At 50.1% G+C, this 15,850-nt stretch overlaps 4 protein-coding genes across 4 annotated transcripts; all 4 read right to left on the bottom strand.

Annotated features, from left to right (window-relative positions):
* Window positions 1-977: 977 nt before the first annotated feature.
* Window positions 978-4,149, bottom strand: J7337_011569 (uncharacterized protein; the record flags this gene model as incomplete). The annotated part of the gene is made up of 3 exons (XM_044829106.1): window positions 978-3,174; window positions 3,229-3,498; window positions 3,560-4,149. 3 exons carry the CDS (start codon window positions 4,147-4,149, stop codon window positions 978-980), a joined length of 3,057 nt encoding a protein of 1,018 aa, XP_044675781.1.
* Window positions 4,150-7,739: 3,590 nt separating this feature from the next.
* J7337_011568 (uncharacterized protein) lies at window positions 7,740-8,871 on the bottom strand (the record flags this gene model as incomplete). The annotated part of the gene is made up of 5 exons (XM_044829105.1): window positions 7,740-7,763; window positions 7,829-7,914; window positions 8,032-8,421; window positions 8,493-8,641; window positions 8,771-8,871. 5 exons carry the CDS (start codon window positions 8,869-8,871, stop codon window positions 7,740-7,742), a joined length of 750 nt encoding a protein of 249 aa, XP_044675780.1.
* Window positions 8,872-11,257: 2,386 nt separating this feature from the next.
* SBP1 (single stranded nucleic acid binding protein) lies at window positions 11,258-12,123 on the bottom strand (the record flags this gene model as incomplete). The annotated part of the gene is made up of 3 exons (XM_044829104.1): window positions 11,258-11,352; window positions 11,409-11,796; window positions 11,878-12,123. 3 exons carry the CDS (start codon window positions 12,121-12,123, stop codon window positions 11,258-11,260), a joined length of 729 nt encoding a protein of 242 aa, XP_044675779.1.
* A 1,505-nt stretch (window positions 12,124-13,628) lies between these two features.
* J7337_011566 (uncharacterized protein) lies at window positions 13,629-15,359 on the bottom strand (the record flags this gene model as incomplete). The annotated part of the gene is made up of 1 exon (XM_044829103.1): window positions 13,629-15,359. One exon carries the CDS (start codon window positions 15,357-15,359, stop codon window positions 13,629-13,631), a length of 1,731 nt encoding a protein of 576 aa, XP_044675778.1.
* Window positions 15,360-15,850: the final 491 nt, after the last annotated feature.

The raw sequence follows: 15,850 nt of genomic DNA, 5'->3' as shown, positions 1-15,850 counted from the left end.
TTGTATATTCCCTTTTAAACACGCTCAACTCAAGAGCCTTTCACATAATTTTCTATTTGTGTTCTCTTCACATGTTCAACTATGTAACTACGCATGATACCACACACTTTCCCCTTTCATCGAGTAGCCCCAACGGCTTTGTTTCTCTTTTTTTTTGTACCCATTTCTATTTCACACATACGAGCCTTGTTTATCTTCTTCTTCTTCTTCTTCTTCTCTTTGACACCTGTTGTTCGCTATTTACACCCGCACAGCCTGTCGGTTCTCTCGTCACGTGAGGATATTCATCAATGCAAAAGGGAGGGGTGATGGGAGGTTTGGATAGGCAGTGGAGGCTATTCTGATTTTATTAGGGACGAAGAGCAGGAGGTTAGTTGAAAATGGATCAGACCAGTGTAGAAAGAAACACGAACTATTTCAAGTCCCATCATTATCCGACCATTCAAGGCAGCCGCTTGCTTCATTCAGACGTATTTCAATCATAGGCGTGAATCACCACGACAAGCGTTGTCTAGTCTTTCGACAGAAGTCTATTGGATCTTTTCAACTTTTTGTGTTACCTTTCTGTTTCTTAAGACTACCAAAATGCAATAACCCCAATCATTGCAACCCTCAACTTCAATTAGAAGCCCATCCACATATTCTTTTTGGTCTGTCGCTCAACATGCAGAATTCCTCGTTTAATTTACGTCTTTTGTTTCCTGCTTCTGCCACTCTGCATGAGAATTTTGCACTCTTACTCCCACAAAGTCACAATAATCCTTGCGTTCGGCTGATACTGTTGAGTTCCTGATCTCTGCTACGCCGTCGATGACTTCGATCTTCCATAGATATACTCTCGACATCAAAAAAGTGTAATAGAAGTTGGTTCAGATAGAGAAGGCACCTCAGGCCAGTCGACTTGTAGCCGGCAATGCGAGAAGGTATAAGCATAGATAATCTCTCAGCACACAAGAGTAAGGTAAAGCTTGGCCCGACTAAGCGTGGCTTGTTGGTGGGCCAGAAGACGGATCCAGTCCGGGGAATTGAGAGGGATCCATGGCCATATACTCGAGAAGATCGAGACCACCAACATTGACACCCTCAGGTCCCATGGCAACGGAAGGATTCTCCACGTTTTGGAAGAAAGCTGGGCCAGGAGGCAGATACCACATCTCGTTGCCTTGGTGGTTCCAGTCTTCAAAGAGGCTGACATCCATATTGGCAACCGCATTGTCCACGACTGTGGGTGTAGATGGACCCAACGAGCCCTGCCCAGGATAGGGGAAGTTCTGGGCCGATAGATCAAATGGCGTCGCTGAAATATTGTTGGTCTCGTGAGTAGGAGCCGGAGCTGGTGCTGAATTGGGGTCGTCAGTATTGATATCAACACCCCTTTGTACAGGGTGCTTACCGTTTCCGCTGAGCCCGTCTCGGAGTCTCTGAGCATGACCACCGACCCAGTTGGCATTCCCGTCACCGTTCGCAGCAAGACTATCACCATTCTGGGTCTGGCCATCTGGAACGGGACTTTGTCCCCTGCCAGAAGCCTGCTGCATGGTGGGAGCCTGGATGAATCGGTTGCGGAGGCGGCTCGTCAGAGACTCGAGAAGGTCTGCAAAACGGATTCCCAGATGTACGTCGTCCACGACACAGTTTCGGAGCGCCTCAACAGTTGCGTCCATCAATTCGATGCTCATTCTGACGTCTGATCTCGGGGCGCCGAGCGCAAAGGTCTTGAGGAGGAACATGGCACCACTGATGATGCGGAAATATGTTCGCACGGGAGCATGCTTGAGATAATCGCCGGGTAGAAGACCCTCGACGACTGTGCGAAGGAGGTTCCGACTTCCCTCAACTACTTCACGGATATACTCCTGGTCATGGGCAGTGAAGCCACCAAGTTGACCCAGAGGAAGTTTCCCATAATTGATCATAGTCTGGGGCGACAACTGCGGGTGGCCATTCACGGCTGATGCTCCATGTTGTCCCGAGTTGGCTGTCGCCCCGGCTTGGTTGGTGCAGCGTTCGACAACGGCTTGAAGCGAAAGAGAGTTGATGTAGATGCGCACATATTGATACTCGATTGTCAGAATGTGTCTGATAAACTCGGGCAGACGGAACAGCTCGAATTCTCTCCACCAATCGCGGAGAAGAGGCTCAAACTCCTTGAGAATGCTTATGTACTTCCCGTTCTGGATGATTTGTGTGGTATACTTCCGTGAACGGAAAATCTTTTCGTTACCCATTTCCATAGCATTGCTGATGCCTGCCCAGCAATGAATAATTTGATCATCCAGTTCTAGATCGGGGACATAGTTGAAGTGATTAGACAACGAAGAAGGGTTCGTTCCAGGAGTTGCTCCATCCACCGATGTAGGTCGGAATCGAGCCAGAGCAGGATCGCTTCTCCTGAGATGAGCTGGAGCCATGTTGGTCCAGCCGAGACGGCCTGCTAGCTGTGTGGTGTAGATAAGCAAGAGACGTTTAATTCGGAAAGCTCGCTGCCGATATGATTCTTCTTGATACTCAGGGCGAGTAATAGCGTCGTCTCTCAGTAGCTCATCGATATCGTCAAAGACACCTAGCTCATATGCCAGTCCATTTGCAGTGCTGAGCAACATCCAACACATTCGGTCACTTCTCCAGGCCGGCTCGAGCCAGCTCTCAATCCTCTTGCCGCCGAAACCAGTACCCAAAGTCTTACTTGGGTCCTCATCGGCAGCTGTGATAGCTTGAAAGCTGGCTTCCATAGGAAGAACTAGTTCATCAGTAGCCTCAGTTGGCGGGAAGTGCAGGGCGCGAGGATGCCACTCAGTCAGAATCATCAACGACTCAATTGTTCCGAGGGTTCGCAAACTGCCCTTGCGTAGTCCGCGCCAAGGTGCCGTACTGCTTGTTTGAGACTCGTCAAAAATGGCACTGGTGCTTGGCGGCACGCAAAAGCCACCGCCAAAGGCTTCTTGTCCCCACAAGCATCGCTCAATCATTCCCCGTAGATACATCCATAGTTGCTCGTGGATTGCGTGTGATCGACAGTGACCACCGGTACCGGGCATTTGACGGTATCGCGAAGCGATCGTCAGAAGCGTAACGGTCAAAATAGGCTCTTCGTAAAGTAAAGTGACATGAGATGCAGGGTTACTGAAAGTGGGCGGCGATATAGGTGTAAGGGGAGACAAGTATTTGTAGTAACTGTTGAAAGAATTAGCAAACTAACTCTGACACAAAGCTTGAAGGTCGTCATACTAGTCAATGTATTCGATAGCCTCGAGGGCTGTGAACCAACCAGCACGAACGAACCGGAAGCGTTGCCATGCCTTGATCGCTTCAGCATACCCAGGCTGTGAGCTAAGCTCGGGCCGTGAAAGCTCAGGATCGATGGGCTGCTCCGTCTTTGGTGGCTTGGAAGTCGATCTGGGGACATAACCATAAGGGCCAGTATCCTCAGGTGGTGGGCGAGGGGGCGCAGGATGAGCAGATGAAGTGCTTTCTCTCCGTTCCCGGTCGACAGCGGGACTGTTTGGGAGTTAGCATTGCGCCTGGAAATGGTTGAGGGTCGAGTAGTTGCAGATCATACCTATCCGTTGCAGCTTTATACAACAGGTCCAGTGCATCCTGGGGACCAAATACGCCTCGTCGCATAACCGTCTGAGCTTCGATGTTCTCAAGAGTCTGGTTGGCATCACCTTCTCCTCCCCACTCATCCCTCGCGCGACCAGATCTGCTACCATCAGGACGACGGAGCGGCTGGGACTGTCCTCGGGAACCTCCCGGAGTCAAGGGAACATTGCTGTAGGATCTGCGTTCGATGAATGGCGGAGGGCTCGCATTTCTATTAGTGCGCTTGCGACCATTTCTCGTGATGTAATCGTCCTGATCACTTCCATCGTCATCCGTCTTGCGCTTGCGACGAGTAGCACTGAAATAGCAATCTTTACTCTCGCGACGACAGCGCACACATGGAGGATCGTGGGGGTTGTCGACACTGCCAAGATCGCATCGCACTTTGCGCCGCCGACAAGGGATACAAGCTTGGTATACGCGCTTGTGTTGAGGCGCTTGGTTTGCGTTTCCACCAGGCGTCTGCTGTGCTGAACCTTGTGCATTATTGATTGATGCGGCGGGACTCGAGTCTGAGGCCCCAGAAGCCGGTTGATACGGGGCCATTATCAGTGGCTGGGAGGAATTTGTATGGATGAGGATTCGTTGATGCCGCTTCGCGATTAGGATGCCGAGCTGGAATGGTGGTGCTGGGGCTCGATAAGACGCCCAGCGCAGGCGTCGACGACGACGTCGCCGTGCTTGATCGACTCGAGAGCGGGCGAGGCTCGGATTGACAGGCGATAAATAAAACGACAAGGCTGATAGAATATGATGTCGCGGTTCGGTTTGCGGCGGTTCGGCAAGGGAAGACAAGAAAGCGTGGGCCGAAGAGAAGCGGACTGGGGGGGGGGGGGGGATTGGCGACCTTTTTGGAGTTCTTCTAGGCCGCTGGGTTCGGTGAGTAGCTTGTATATGTTAGGACCCAGGACGTCGGACACAAGGGTTTTGATTCGAGTGCCCTGTGCGTTAGTTGGTGATTGTCCAGGCAGGTACGTACCCTTGTAGATAAAGACTCGACAGTGGAACTCGATGCGGGGGATGATCACTCGAAGCCAGAGACAAAGCAATCTCGGCCGGGAAAGGAAGAGGCCAGTGCAGAGCCAGTTCAATGGAGGATGCAGCCTCAATTGGTCAGGGCAAAACTTGCTCAGCTAACAGAGACCTGGGGTAAAAGCTTTTCTTCTCACTCCCTGTTGAGGGGAAGGGAAGGGAAGCGTGGAGACTGTACCTGAATAGTAAGTACGGAGGTACCTATTGTCACCAGCGAACGAGACTGGCTTTGATGGCTGTGATGGCTGTGAAACAATGATGTCGGTAAAGCTGGAACAGATGTGATAGGCTCAAAGGCTATCAAGAAAGGTCACGAGCGTTGTCGTTGTTTTCTCTGTCATCTCTGTCCAACGACTAGGGAGTCAGCATTAACACCTTGATGTTAGAAATCAACAGGATATTGGAGGGTCAAAAGGCTTGAGACTCTAGGTTTGGATGTAAAAATAAACTGGTCAGAGAGCCAACCTTACTGGACACTAGCAGGTAGCTATCGTAGTAATTCTTCCACAATAATTTTATCACTCGGGGTCAAAGTCTTACGTTTACGACCATCCTTTTGGAGGCGTAGTACACACCAATTGTCAGGTGATGGATTGTCAATGTGATACCTTACGTATCGGAAATCAAGAGTAACTTTTTTCGACTTAGGAGATGACACAGTACACAGCATAGCCATTAGCCATTCCAATCGAGATCAGTCCGTTAGCTACAGTAGTCCATATGCCAAGGAGGTTTACAGGAATGGCGTTCAGTCTTCCGCCTCCCATCTTCACCGTATACAACAATCACCTGCCTATTATACTACAAGTCCCCAGCCTATTGACCATAGTAGCATCGCCTACAACATTGTCAGAATTTTCAATGACACTGTAGGTAAAAAGTCTAGAAAAAAAGAACAAAAGACCCCGGCTGGTCAAAAGTTCACGTTATCCCGAGACAGGCAAGTCGATAACCAAGACCAAGCCTTATTGGCCCACCCGGGATTTGATATCGTTTTCCTGCAAAACCGCTGCAGGCGATCGAGAAACCAGGGCCCAGGATCCAGGCTTGTGCAGCCATCAGAGGAGCAAAAGAGCAACGTCCTGGGCCTACATAGCAACTAACTTCCATCATGATCTTCCTCTAGGTAAACTTTTGTACTGTATGTCTAGGGGCCTGTTTGGCATTGACTGCTGAGACAACTAGGTAAGTACCTATGATCTCTTTCTCGCCTTCTTTCTTCACTTCTACTTGAAGCATCTCAATATCTTGATGGCTTTCAAAGACAGCAATTCTCCTAAAGCTATTATATTCATAATCTCGAACCTCAACATGCATCAGCACTTATCTAAAGCCTCCCTCCCCTCCCCCGCCCTATATCTTCCACACAACCAATCATGAATCTGAGGCGCACGTCACGTTGACAACGCCTCCATCTTGACATGTTTTACCTAACACAACGCGTCGGTCTATCAAAACCATCTCTCACTCGTCTCGTAAGAATTTATCTTGAACAAGAAGGACACAATCGATCCCTGCAATGACAGCACCAACAATGGGCGTGCAGCCTCGAGTTGCAATATCCCTGCCTCTTATTGTGGATTATTTTACGTCTTGGCTTTTTTCATGACTGTCGAAATCCTCCTAAACCCCGTAGAGACGACTGCTACCCCTGCTTTCTTTCCATTCGTCAATGGCAGCTATCAACAACCGCCGCCATGTCTCAGTGCTCACCCACACGCTTCTCACTTACATATGTACCGTATGTATGTGTCGTGACTTGGTCTGTAGCAACACAATCTTGCACATAAATACCCGTCTCTGGTAGATTTCCGGGCCGGAGCCGGGAAACTACATGATCTCCTAACTCTGGGCGGGAGCTCAAGAATGTGGCTTTACAAAATGCCCAACTTGCAGTAGCTGTTCTGATATCTCACCAAACGACGCCCTATTGCTTGCCATCGCGTAAACCACCAACCCCCCCCCCCCCTGAGCGTAAACCACCAACCCCCCCCCCCCCTGACACAATGCGTACGTAACAGCAACGCACTCAGGCGGAGAATTACTCCTCGCTTGCTTATCTTTGTCCTCCACTGTGTCCATCTCCCCGTCACTGCCTGGAACCCCGTGCAAGCAGATCCCCGCTCACTTCCTGAACCAAAGTCCCACTGCTACTCAAGTCCCACAAGTGCCGATGCGGCTCACCAAGTCATCAACTAGATATACGTCTCAGCCGGACCGGTAGTCGGGCAATGTGGGGGATATTGCTTTGCAGTTGATCTGAAGGGGAGTGGTGATGATGTGTTCCAATAGAAGAGGCATGTCGATACACAGCTGGTTATTTAATATTAGGTCGAAGGACAGAGGTCTAGAACTATACCTTGAACACTCCCAACCAGGGCCTTGGCTCTTCATTGTTTGAACCCAGTGTTTGGAGAACGGCAGATGCTATAATACCATACTACTCAAGCAGTCGTCGAACTACAACGAGATCCGCCTGGAACGCATTAGAGGTCGTCGCCTCATGATCCAACCTCAAGTCCATGATCAGGTCCCAACATCCATCCCGCGATTTGCATTGAGACGCACATACTCGGGTACCCAGTCCGGGTAACATCCGTAATGACACGGCCCCCCGTTACATCCTCCGCTCAAGAGAAGACGGCAAGATTCAGTGACCGACCCGATTGAAATGATCGATCCCATCCGCTGAGCTGACCGGTCGAAGCCGAGCCAAGCTTCGATTTTATTGGCTAGTCCTCCTTCGAGGTTCATCGCCCGGGCCCGAAATCCGACTTCAATCCATAAACGGGCTTGTTACAGCATCCTGTCATGTCATTATATGTGGGAGGTGATCAAGACAAACAAGATAGCATATGATACAAAACTTCAAAGAGGTGATACTGCAGGCGGTTACTCCGTTGGAACACATGGTTAAAGAAGAAAAAAAGGTCAGATACATCTTTTTGGTTCCCTTTCCCTTTCTGGTCCGTCCCCTCCGTGCTCATTAACTCGTCATTTTCCTAAATCCAGATGCTTCAGCAACTCCCAAGCACAAACTATAGACCGATTTGTCGATGGAATAACATTAGAGGTATTAACAATCGGATACAACGACACGACATCTAGCCGACAAGGCCCTTCTTGGACTATCGCCAAATTGACATGGTCAGTAATCATGAAAAGCTCAGCAACGACCGCCAGGACAACTTACAAGGTGTTCCCAAAGCTTCGACGTCAAGCCATCCGGCATAGTGTAGAGATCAATCGAGAACTCCCCGGCTTTACCCAAGTCATCCACTATTAGCCCACCATACACATCAATTTCATGGAAAAGACAAGGGTGGGTATGCAATCAAAAGGTCAAGGAAGGGGTAAGTGTAGGAATGATGATACAGACTTGATGGGAGAACTCACCGTCGACATCACTTCTAATGTACGTGTCTGGCCCCTTGTTTTCGTTGATGATCTGAATCACGCGCAGCAGATCCTCTTCCTCGAGCTTCTCCAGGGATTCTGCAATCTTCTCGTAGTCGTACTTCTGGGAGCTCTTCTTGGTCGCAAGTCCCTTCTTCTTCCTATGATCGTCATCGGTGGGAAGAGGGCCGGTTTCACGTAAGCGCTCCTGTAAGTTTTGTGAAGGGTTTTTGAAGACCACAGTGTGCGTCTGCTCATATCGTTCCTGCTGGAAGTTGAGGTCGTGAATGATGGGTGCTAGCTTGGTCTTCTCCGTGGTGTAACAGTCGATGCTAATCTCGAACTCGCCCCAGCCCTCGTTCTTACACGTGAAGGGTGCTTTCTGGAAGCCTGGTAGGTGGCGCAAAGTTGTTAATCATCATGCTTAGCCTCGCAATATCGGGAATTCGTCTCAAACATACTCTGAACGGGATTATCAAAAGTAGGGTGTAGATTATAGACGACCTTGGTGAAGACGTCTGCGGGGCGCTCGTTACCATCCTCGTCAAGCAAGAAGACCTTCAAGCTCCATTCTCGCATGGGGAACGCCTCTACGGGTGACGGCTTGTCACTAGTAAAACAAGATTGTCAGTACCTGAAAGCATGTTGCTCGAATCGCTTCCGAAGCAGCTCTTGGTCGAGAAGGCACGCGATTCAAGGAAAGCAGCCGAGACGTCGGCAAAGATTGGCGCAAACCTACATGACATGTTGCTCGGTGACAACTTTGATTTTTCGCTCCAACAAGTTAGCCTTGGTTCTAAGTGTCACTCTGACGGGTTGTCGTGAACGGCTCGGAGCCATGATGATGAGTTGTTGGAGTTTAGTGCGTAGGTGTTTGAGGATGTGAAAAGCAAGGTAGGCAATAAAAGTCACACGGTAACACAAAACCTCGAATGAATGAAGTGAATTTAAGACGCGCTGGCGCGCATTGTAGGCATGAAATGAGAATAGAGAATAGATGAGAGACACAAAGGCGTGGTAGAGTGCGTGACAGAAATTGGTGGATAATGGGAATGAGGCTGCAACAACGCGCAGCAAAAGGGCTCACGGGAGTGAAACAGCACAGAAGCAAACGTCAAGACGAGACCAATCAGTGCCTTGACGGATACTACAGCTGCCAAATAGAAGGCATCATGGCAGCATGGGCGTCCATGGCCGGTGTTCTGTCTTTGGCTGTCCGACCTCAACGCGCGACGCTTGTCACCGTTTGTCACTGACACGGACACTGGCTAGCACTGGCAAAATGCAGATGCAGATGCAGACAGATCCAATACGAACAGAGCGCGACCATTCTTTGCAGAGCCTCACCGCGCGACACACTTGACCGTGAAGCGAAACAAAGCCAGCCATGACACAACCGTGGACAAATCAAGCACCCACAGACAAGAAAGAAAGCCAAAGCAGAGAGGCTGCGACTACAGCAAGAGGCGAAAACGGCGAAGCAATAACATGAACGAATACAGCAGCCCAAGGGGGCCAAAATGATCCGAATACACGTCGCAGGAGCAGGGCAATGCGACTCGGGGAGAGGATTGGATTGGATCGGATTTTCAGACTCACCTCGACCAACATCTTTTCTCCGGGTCAATAAACAGCAATTGGAAGTAGCCAAACGTGGAGGGCAGATTTGGAAGATAAGGTAAAGACGGGAACAGCCAAGAAGATGAGCGTGGATACACAGGGACGCACAAGTGATGAGGAAAGGATATGATGCGTCAGGTCGGGTTACAAAGACGACCAGAGGCAAGGTACAGCAGTTGAAAATGAATTGAATGGATGGGACTGGAAACGAAACGGCGCGGAAAACGGAGACACGCCAGCCTGTACCAGCCAAAGACAGCCCAGGAGACTGTTGGTTGCTGGTTGCTGGTTGGACGGGGCAAGGCACGTACCTAAGGATATGGGCCCCGGAGCAGGCGCAGTCAGTCAAGTCTAGGTACTAACGGTACCTCAATCAAACAAAGAGAGCTGAGGCAATGGAAGTGGTGAAACTGACGATGAACAAGGCAGACGACACGATTTTGCTGAAATGAGCTCTGTACCCAGAGAATACGATTTGAGGAACGAAAGAGGGAAAAGAAGTTCGAGAGGAGGGCCTCAGAAGCAACATGCTGATCTATTATTATACCTAACATTGACGCGAACGACCAAGACGTGAACTGTTTTTGTCTCCTGCGCTTATAGGGGAATGGTTCCAGGTTCCAGGGCACAGGACACAGGACACAGGACACAGCAGGACACAGGACACGCTGAGTCGCTTGCTCCACAAAGTTACCGCTCTAATGGCCTTGCCTTGGCTCCATGCTTTTTTCTCTTGGCTCGTCAGGTCTTGTCTCGTTCCGTCCTTTGGGTCTCCCAATGACGTGAATATATATACACCAACGGGAACAGATATCGTAGAAAAGGAATACCTACGAAGTGAGGGCTCTATTCTGGAATGCCAACTCTGCTTGTAAACTGTGTAATCTGTCAGTAGGGGTATCTTGACTCTGGCATGTTAAGCGTCCATAATATCCAACGAACAAAGGAACCCGGTTGGCCTCCAGATTCTCACAGGGAGCTATACCATGATCCAAAATAACTACACTCAAACAGCACTATTCTTCATCATGTCCAACTTGAGTCCTCATCACTCAGGAGACTGGAGCAAACATGACGGTGAGACGCACCAGCCACAGCTACAGCTTCGACGCCGACATCAGCCACATCGACCACCCACAACTCATCAAATTCCCCGAGCAATGAGTTTATACAGTAATAAACAAGACGTCTATGGAATTTTTTTTCTTTTACTTCTTTCAACAGGGTGCTATGTGATATGATGTTCCTATGATGCTAACTATCCATCCGTCCATCCATCCACCAATCCGCCCTGGGGCTGAACCGAGGCCGTTCACCTCAAAAATAAAAAAGTCCTTTCCGTCCTAGGAATCTCTATCTATCCATATCAAAAACAGACTCGGGATGGTGTTGTGGCGTGGGTGAAGTGCGCGCGTATATGTGACGGGACCAAGCGTCCTCAGCAGTATAAGGAGCTTGCTTGCTGTTGTGGCATGCTGTATGGGAGTGTTGGAGTGGACTTGCTTCTGCAAACCGCGGAGCTACGAACGAGTGGGAGCCCCTGGCGACATACAGATCCATCTCCGAAGGGGCAGGGGAAGGGGAGGGGTCGTATGAGATAGGCTGCTTAGGAAGCGGGAGCCTCGGCCTCCTGAGCCTTGTTGAAGATCTCCTCGTTCTCCTTCTGGGCCTTCATGAAGGAGTCCTTGAAGTTGTTGGCGTCTATAAATAAGTTAGCGATTGCCTTTACTCGGAGTTCGTTGACCGGTGGGACATACTCTCAGCGTTGGCAAATCGGATGGCCAGAGTAACAGCCTCGGGCTCACCCTCGCTGACATCGGCGGCAGCGTTCCACACCCAGCTTCGGTCGGAGCCAACGTTGGGGGAGAGCTTCATCTCGGGGACGATGTAGTGGTTGGCGCAGACCTTGAGAGTCTTGTCGCGACGCATGACCAGTCGAGTCTTGCCGTTCTCCTTGTGCTTGAGCAGACGAACGTCGCCAGTGCCACGCTCCTTCCACTCACTGCTCTCCTTGACGAACTTGAAAAGCTTAGCGCGCATCTTGAAGGTCTGCTCCTCGGCCTCCTCGTTGGTCTTGGTGTCAACCTTCTCGGTCAGCTTGATGACGGGCTCGAAGTGGACATCCTCGGACTCGGGAGCCTCCTCCTATTTAAGCATTATTGTTAGCCTCACACGTTTCGCGGGGATACGGTTCCAGCATGCCACTGCTGAGACATGTGAACGTACCTCGTCACCCTTAGCAGCCTCAGCAGCCTCTCGCTGGGCCTTGGCACTGCCAGAGTTGTCACCGCGCTCCTCCTCCTCCTTCTTCTCCTTCTTAGCACCACCGCCGAACATGGAGAAGACGGACGAAGATGTGACAGGCTTCTCGGCCTCAGCAGGCTTGGTCTCCTCGGGCTTGGTCTCCTCGGGCTTAGTCTCCTCGGGCTTGGTCTCCTCGACCTTGGGCTCGATGGGCTCGGAAGCAGACATCTTGATAGTTTGCGTGCTCGGTTGAGAATGTAGACTCAAAGTTCTGTTGCCCCTCAGACGTCAGCAACTTTTTTTTGCATATCCAGGACCCCAGTCCCGCAGGCATGCTTTTACCCCTCCTCAGGTAAGGAGGGGCTCAGGACCTTTATTGCCCCAAGCGTCTCATGGGGAGGGACAAAGTGACAAAAGCCAGACAGAGGAAAGCGTGCGATCAGACTTACCAGATAAGCGAAATGTAATTAGGAAGATGCTTCCGGGAGAGCAAGGGACGGCGTTGAAAGTTTATGCTGTGGTGTTGATGGATGTATGGAAAGTAGATGGTGGAAGTGGGTTGCGGTCAAGGTCTGGTGATTTGTTTTCCCTTGGGCTTAGTTACCTTAGGTTGTCTGCCCGTTAGGCTGCCGTCCCGCCGCCCTAAAAGGTACTTGTACTGTAGAAAAAAACTGAACTGCCCCTCCTTTTCCCCTGGGCTGTTGTGCCCTCCACTGTTGCTCCGTGCTGATAACTAAGGTACTGCAAGAACTTCTGAGGCAAAAATCAACAATGTCACCTTGTGATTGGGGACCGCTTTGAGCTCTGGCGAAGTACTTCCCATGTCATTATTAGCTGCAGAGATACTTACCAGGCCTTCAAGCAAGCAACCGGGCAGGGATTGCAAGATTACCCGTGGAGTAACTCATTGGGTGGGCTACGGGAGGAAAGAAAACTCATGAGCTCGATCCTAAGTGACAAAAAGACTTAGGTAACTTGATATAGATTTAGCATAAGTTTAGGATACCCTTTGCAGGGTTTATTCTGATACCCTGTATTGAGGTCTGTTGTTTTCTTGCTCCCTTTGGTTGTTCGATATGAACCACAGTCAAACAATACGTCGTGAATGTTAAGAGGTTCGGAATATGAGGGCATATTGAGTATAGACTAATTCATGTGCATTACTTATGGGGAATCTTACCGTCTGCTCGAATCAGCATTAAAAGCTTCACCTTTGCACCAGATACCTAGTCCCTTAGCCACTCCACAATTCCACGATATTTTTTTTTGTTTAGTTCCGTTGCCAGGAGACTGACTGCAGTGCTCATTTCCACCACTAAGTGATACGATTCATGAGTTGAGATTAAGTAAATTAATTTATTCTTTACTATAGTTGGTCTCCTTTTTTGCTCTGATCTTACAGGCAACTCACTACGCCAGTAACGAATCACTTTCGCCCAGATAAAAGACACTGAAAGCTGCTGGAAGGGGTTTGTCGATACCGTTGACTATCATAGAAATAGAAGTGAGGAAAAAGCAACCAGAATAGAAAAAAAACGTCTACAGATGGTAGAGACCCATGAACTCCAAATCCACTACCAGCCCAAATGAACCCATACCTCAGCATTGCCAACCCAAGTCCATCCTGACATATAAGTCCTCGTCCAACGATAATGACGAGGGAGGAATAACATGGAAAGGAAGAAAAAAAAACCTTGCGCCATAACACACAAACCAGCGTCCTTTTTCTTCCACTATACCCTCTGTCCTTCTCCGGTGTCCCGGTGGTTCTTTGAGGACCAAGCACGGAAGAATTGCTCGAAAGAAGACGCCTTAATGGTCTCGTTGTTTGTCATTCGAAGTTTCCTGTCGTTTGCAAGTTTTTTGGCCATGAACTGCTTGGCCGCACATTGGTAGCGAGTATACTCTTTCTCTCCTGCAGTGTACTTGATCCACCAGAGCCTAGCTTGGATCTGAGCATTCAGCAACTCCAACTTTGCTTGTTGTTGCATCGCTTGTGTGTCAGGCATGTACAGCTTGACGTCGCCCACAACAACCTCCAGTTGCCTCGAGATGCCCTCTGTCGCCATCTTGGCACGATCTCTGATATCGGCCTTGATCCAGCTCAAAGATCGGTGGGCCTTTTGGAATCTATGTTCCAAGTTCTTGAAGACGCTGTCAGACGTATTCATGAAATTGTCAGAGGCTGTTTCCAAGGAGCGTTTGGCTTCCCCAAGACACCGCTCTGCCTCTTGAGCAGCAGCGGGGACAAGATCTGGAAAGTGTTGTGCAAAGGCCCAGGTCGAGTCCAAAGCCTCTGAGATAAGTCCCTTCTGGAAGGTGATACGGAGGACTTTGTGAACCTTGGGTCGACAAGTGGTAAAAATGTCAATCTTGATCGTTCCATGGGCTTCCTCCCTGGGGATCTTGAGAAGAATGCCTTCGTCGACAGATGAGGTACCAAACCCAACGGATTGATCACCTCGCTTGGCGTCGAACTTGAGACAGTCACGGTCAAGCCATAGTTTCTTCGCACTTCGAGGCATGTGGATTAAAAAGCCACCTCGCTGTCTGGTGACAGTCACCTCGGGCTGCTTGGTACCCCAGAGCCACTCATCGGGTCGGAGATTCTCCAGAGGTACAAGACCTGTAAGTCCCGCTGATGTTGAAAGAACCGGCACTGTTGGCAATGAAGTATAACTTGAAGTCAACAGAGTGGGGTGAGTTGTGACAGCGGAGGTGGCTGCGGGTGTGTGGGGTACGACTTCTTTCGATTGTGGAGTGTAGTAGGTGTGGATCAACAACATCAAGACAAGGGCGAGGACCGAAGGGAAGATAGATTTTGCGAATTCGATCATTGCCTCCCGGGGACGGGTCGTCTGGGGCTGAACTTCATTCAACCATTTGTTGAATCGCGCTCGCTGGCTCTCGGCCTGCTCTTGGACATCATCAGGAGACGGCTTCTGGCTGTCTTCAGTCATGCTAGCGTCAGGGCTGGGGATCGATGGGGTTTTGAGGCTTTGTTGAGTATACTCAAGAGAGCTTCGAGATCTAGCTTCATCCTCTGACTCAGATTCAGGCTCAGCTTTGGCATCAGTCTCGGGCTCGAGCTCGGGCTCTTCTTCTGCCTCGATTTCTGCCTCGACCTCAGGAAGAGGGCCATTTTTGACGACTGAGGCCCAGCTTTGCTCTGCCCGTGGAGTTTCATTTATGTCCATAGATTCAGACACCGACATAGATTGTGGCTCATGTGCACACTGTAAAACCGGGGATTCGTTCTCATCGGCTAGAGATTCGTCATCGCATGTCTGCTCAGTGCCGGCGAGGCTATGGACGTCTTCGGGGTAGTGTACGTCGAGGGAGCCGACAGACTCGCTGATAGACTCAGTGTAGTTTCCATCCTGAGACTCGGTATCGGTGCCCGAGATTAGTTCATAAGTGGATTCGGACAAGCCAGTGTCCTCAGTGGTGGTAGTGATACGCATGATGTCTGGATTACTGGACGATATCCAGTTGGCCAGATGCCGATTGCCTTGAGGGCGAGGAAATCGTAGAGTAGGCTCAGAAGTAGACAAAGAACTTCGATTCGACGATATTGTGCTCGGACCAGGCGTTGCCGGTGTTGTCGAACGGGAGAAGGGGCTCGAGGTTCGGCGCTGGGAATCTGTTGTAAGCGAAAAGGTTGAGGGCGATGACGGTGGGGACTGGCGAGTCGATCGGTGTTCAGTATCACGATGGACGGCAGAAGGAGTGGATGGAGTATCAGGATCCTGCTGTTCCATAACGATGCGAAGACAGTGAAACCAGGTTCTATCCCATCAGAAGCTTCATAGCAAAGAAGCAACCTGCGAAGGATAATACGATGAGGCGTCAGGTGAAGTCGGATTGCGAGGGGCAAGTGAGAGTGAGGTGGGAGGATAAGGTGAGGGGTGAGCGGAAGGCCGGATAATGGGGAAGGGGGGTCTGCGTAGGACTG

Source organism: Fusarium musae, chromosome 9 (assembly GCF_019915245.1).
Source record: "Fusarium musae strain F31 chromosome 9, whole genome shotgun sequence".
Lineage (NCBI taxonomy): Eukaryota > Fungi > Ascomycota > Sordariomycetes > Hypocreales > Nectriaceae > Fusarium > Fusarium musae.
Note: the sequence above shows the minus strand (reverse complement) of the source record. Positions and strands in the feature narration are given on the sequence as shown.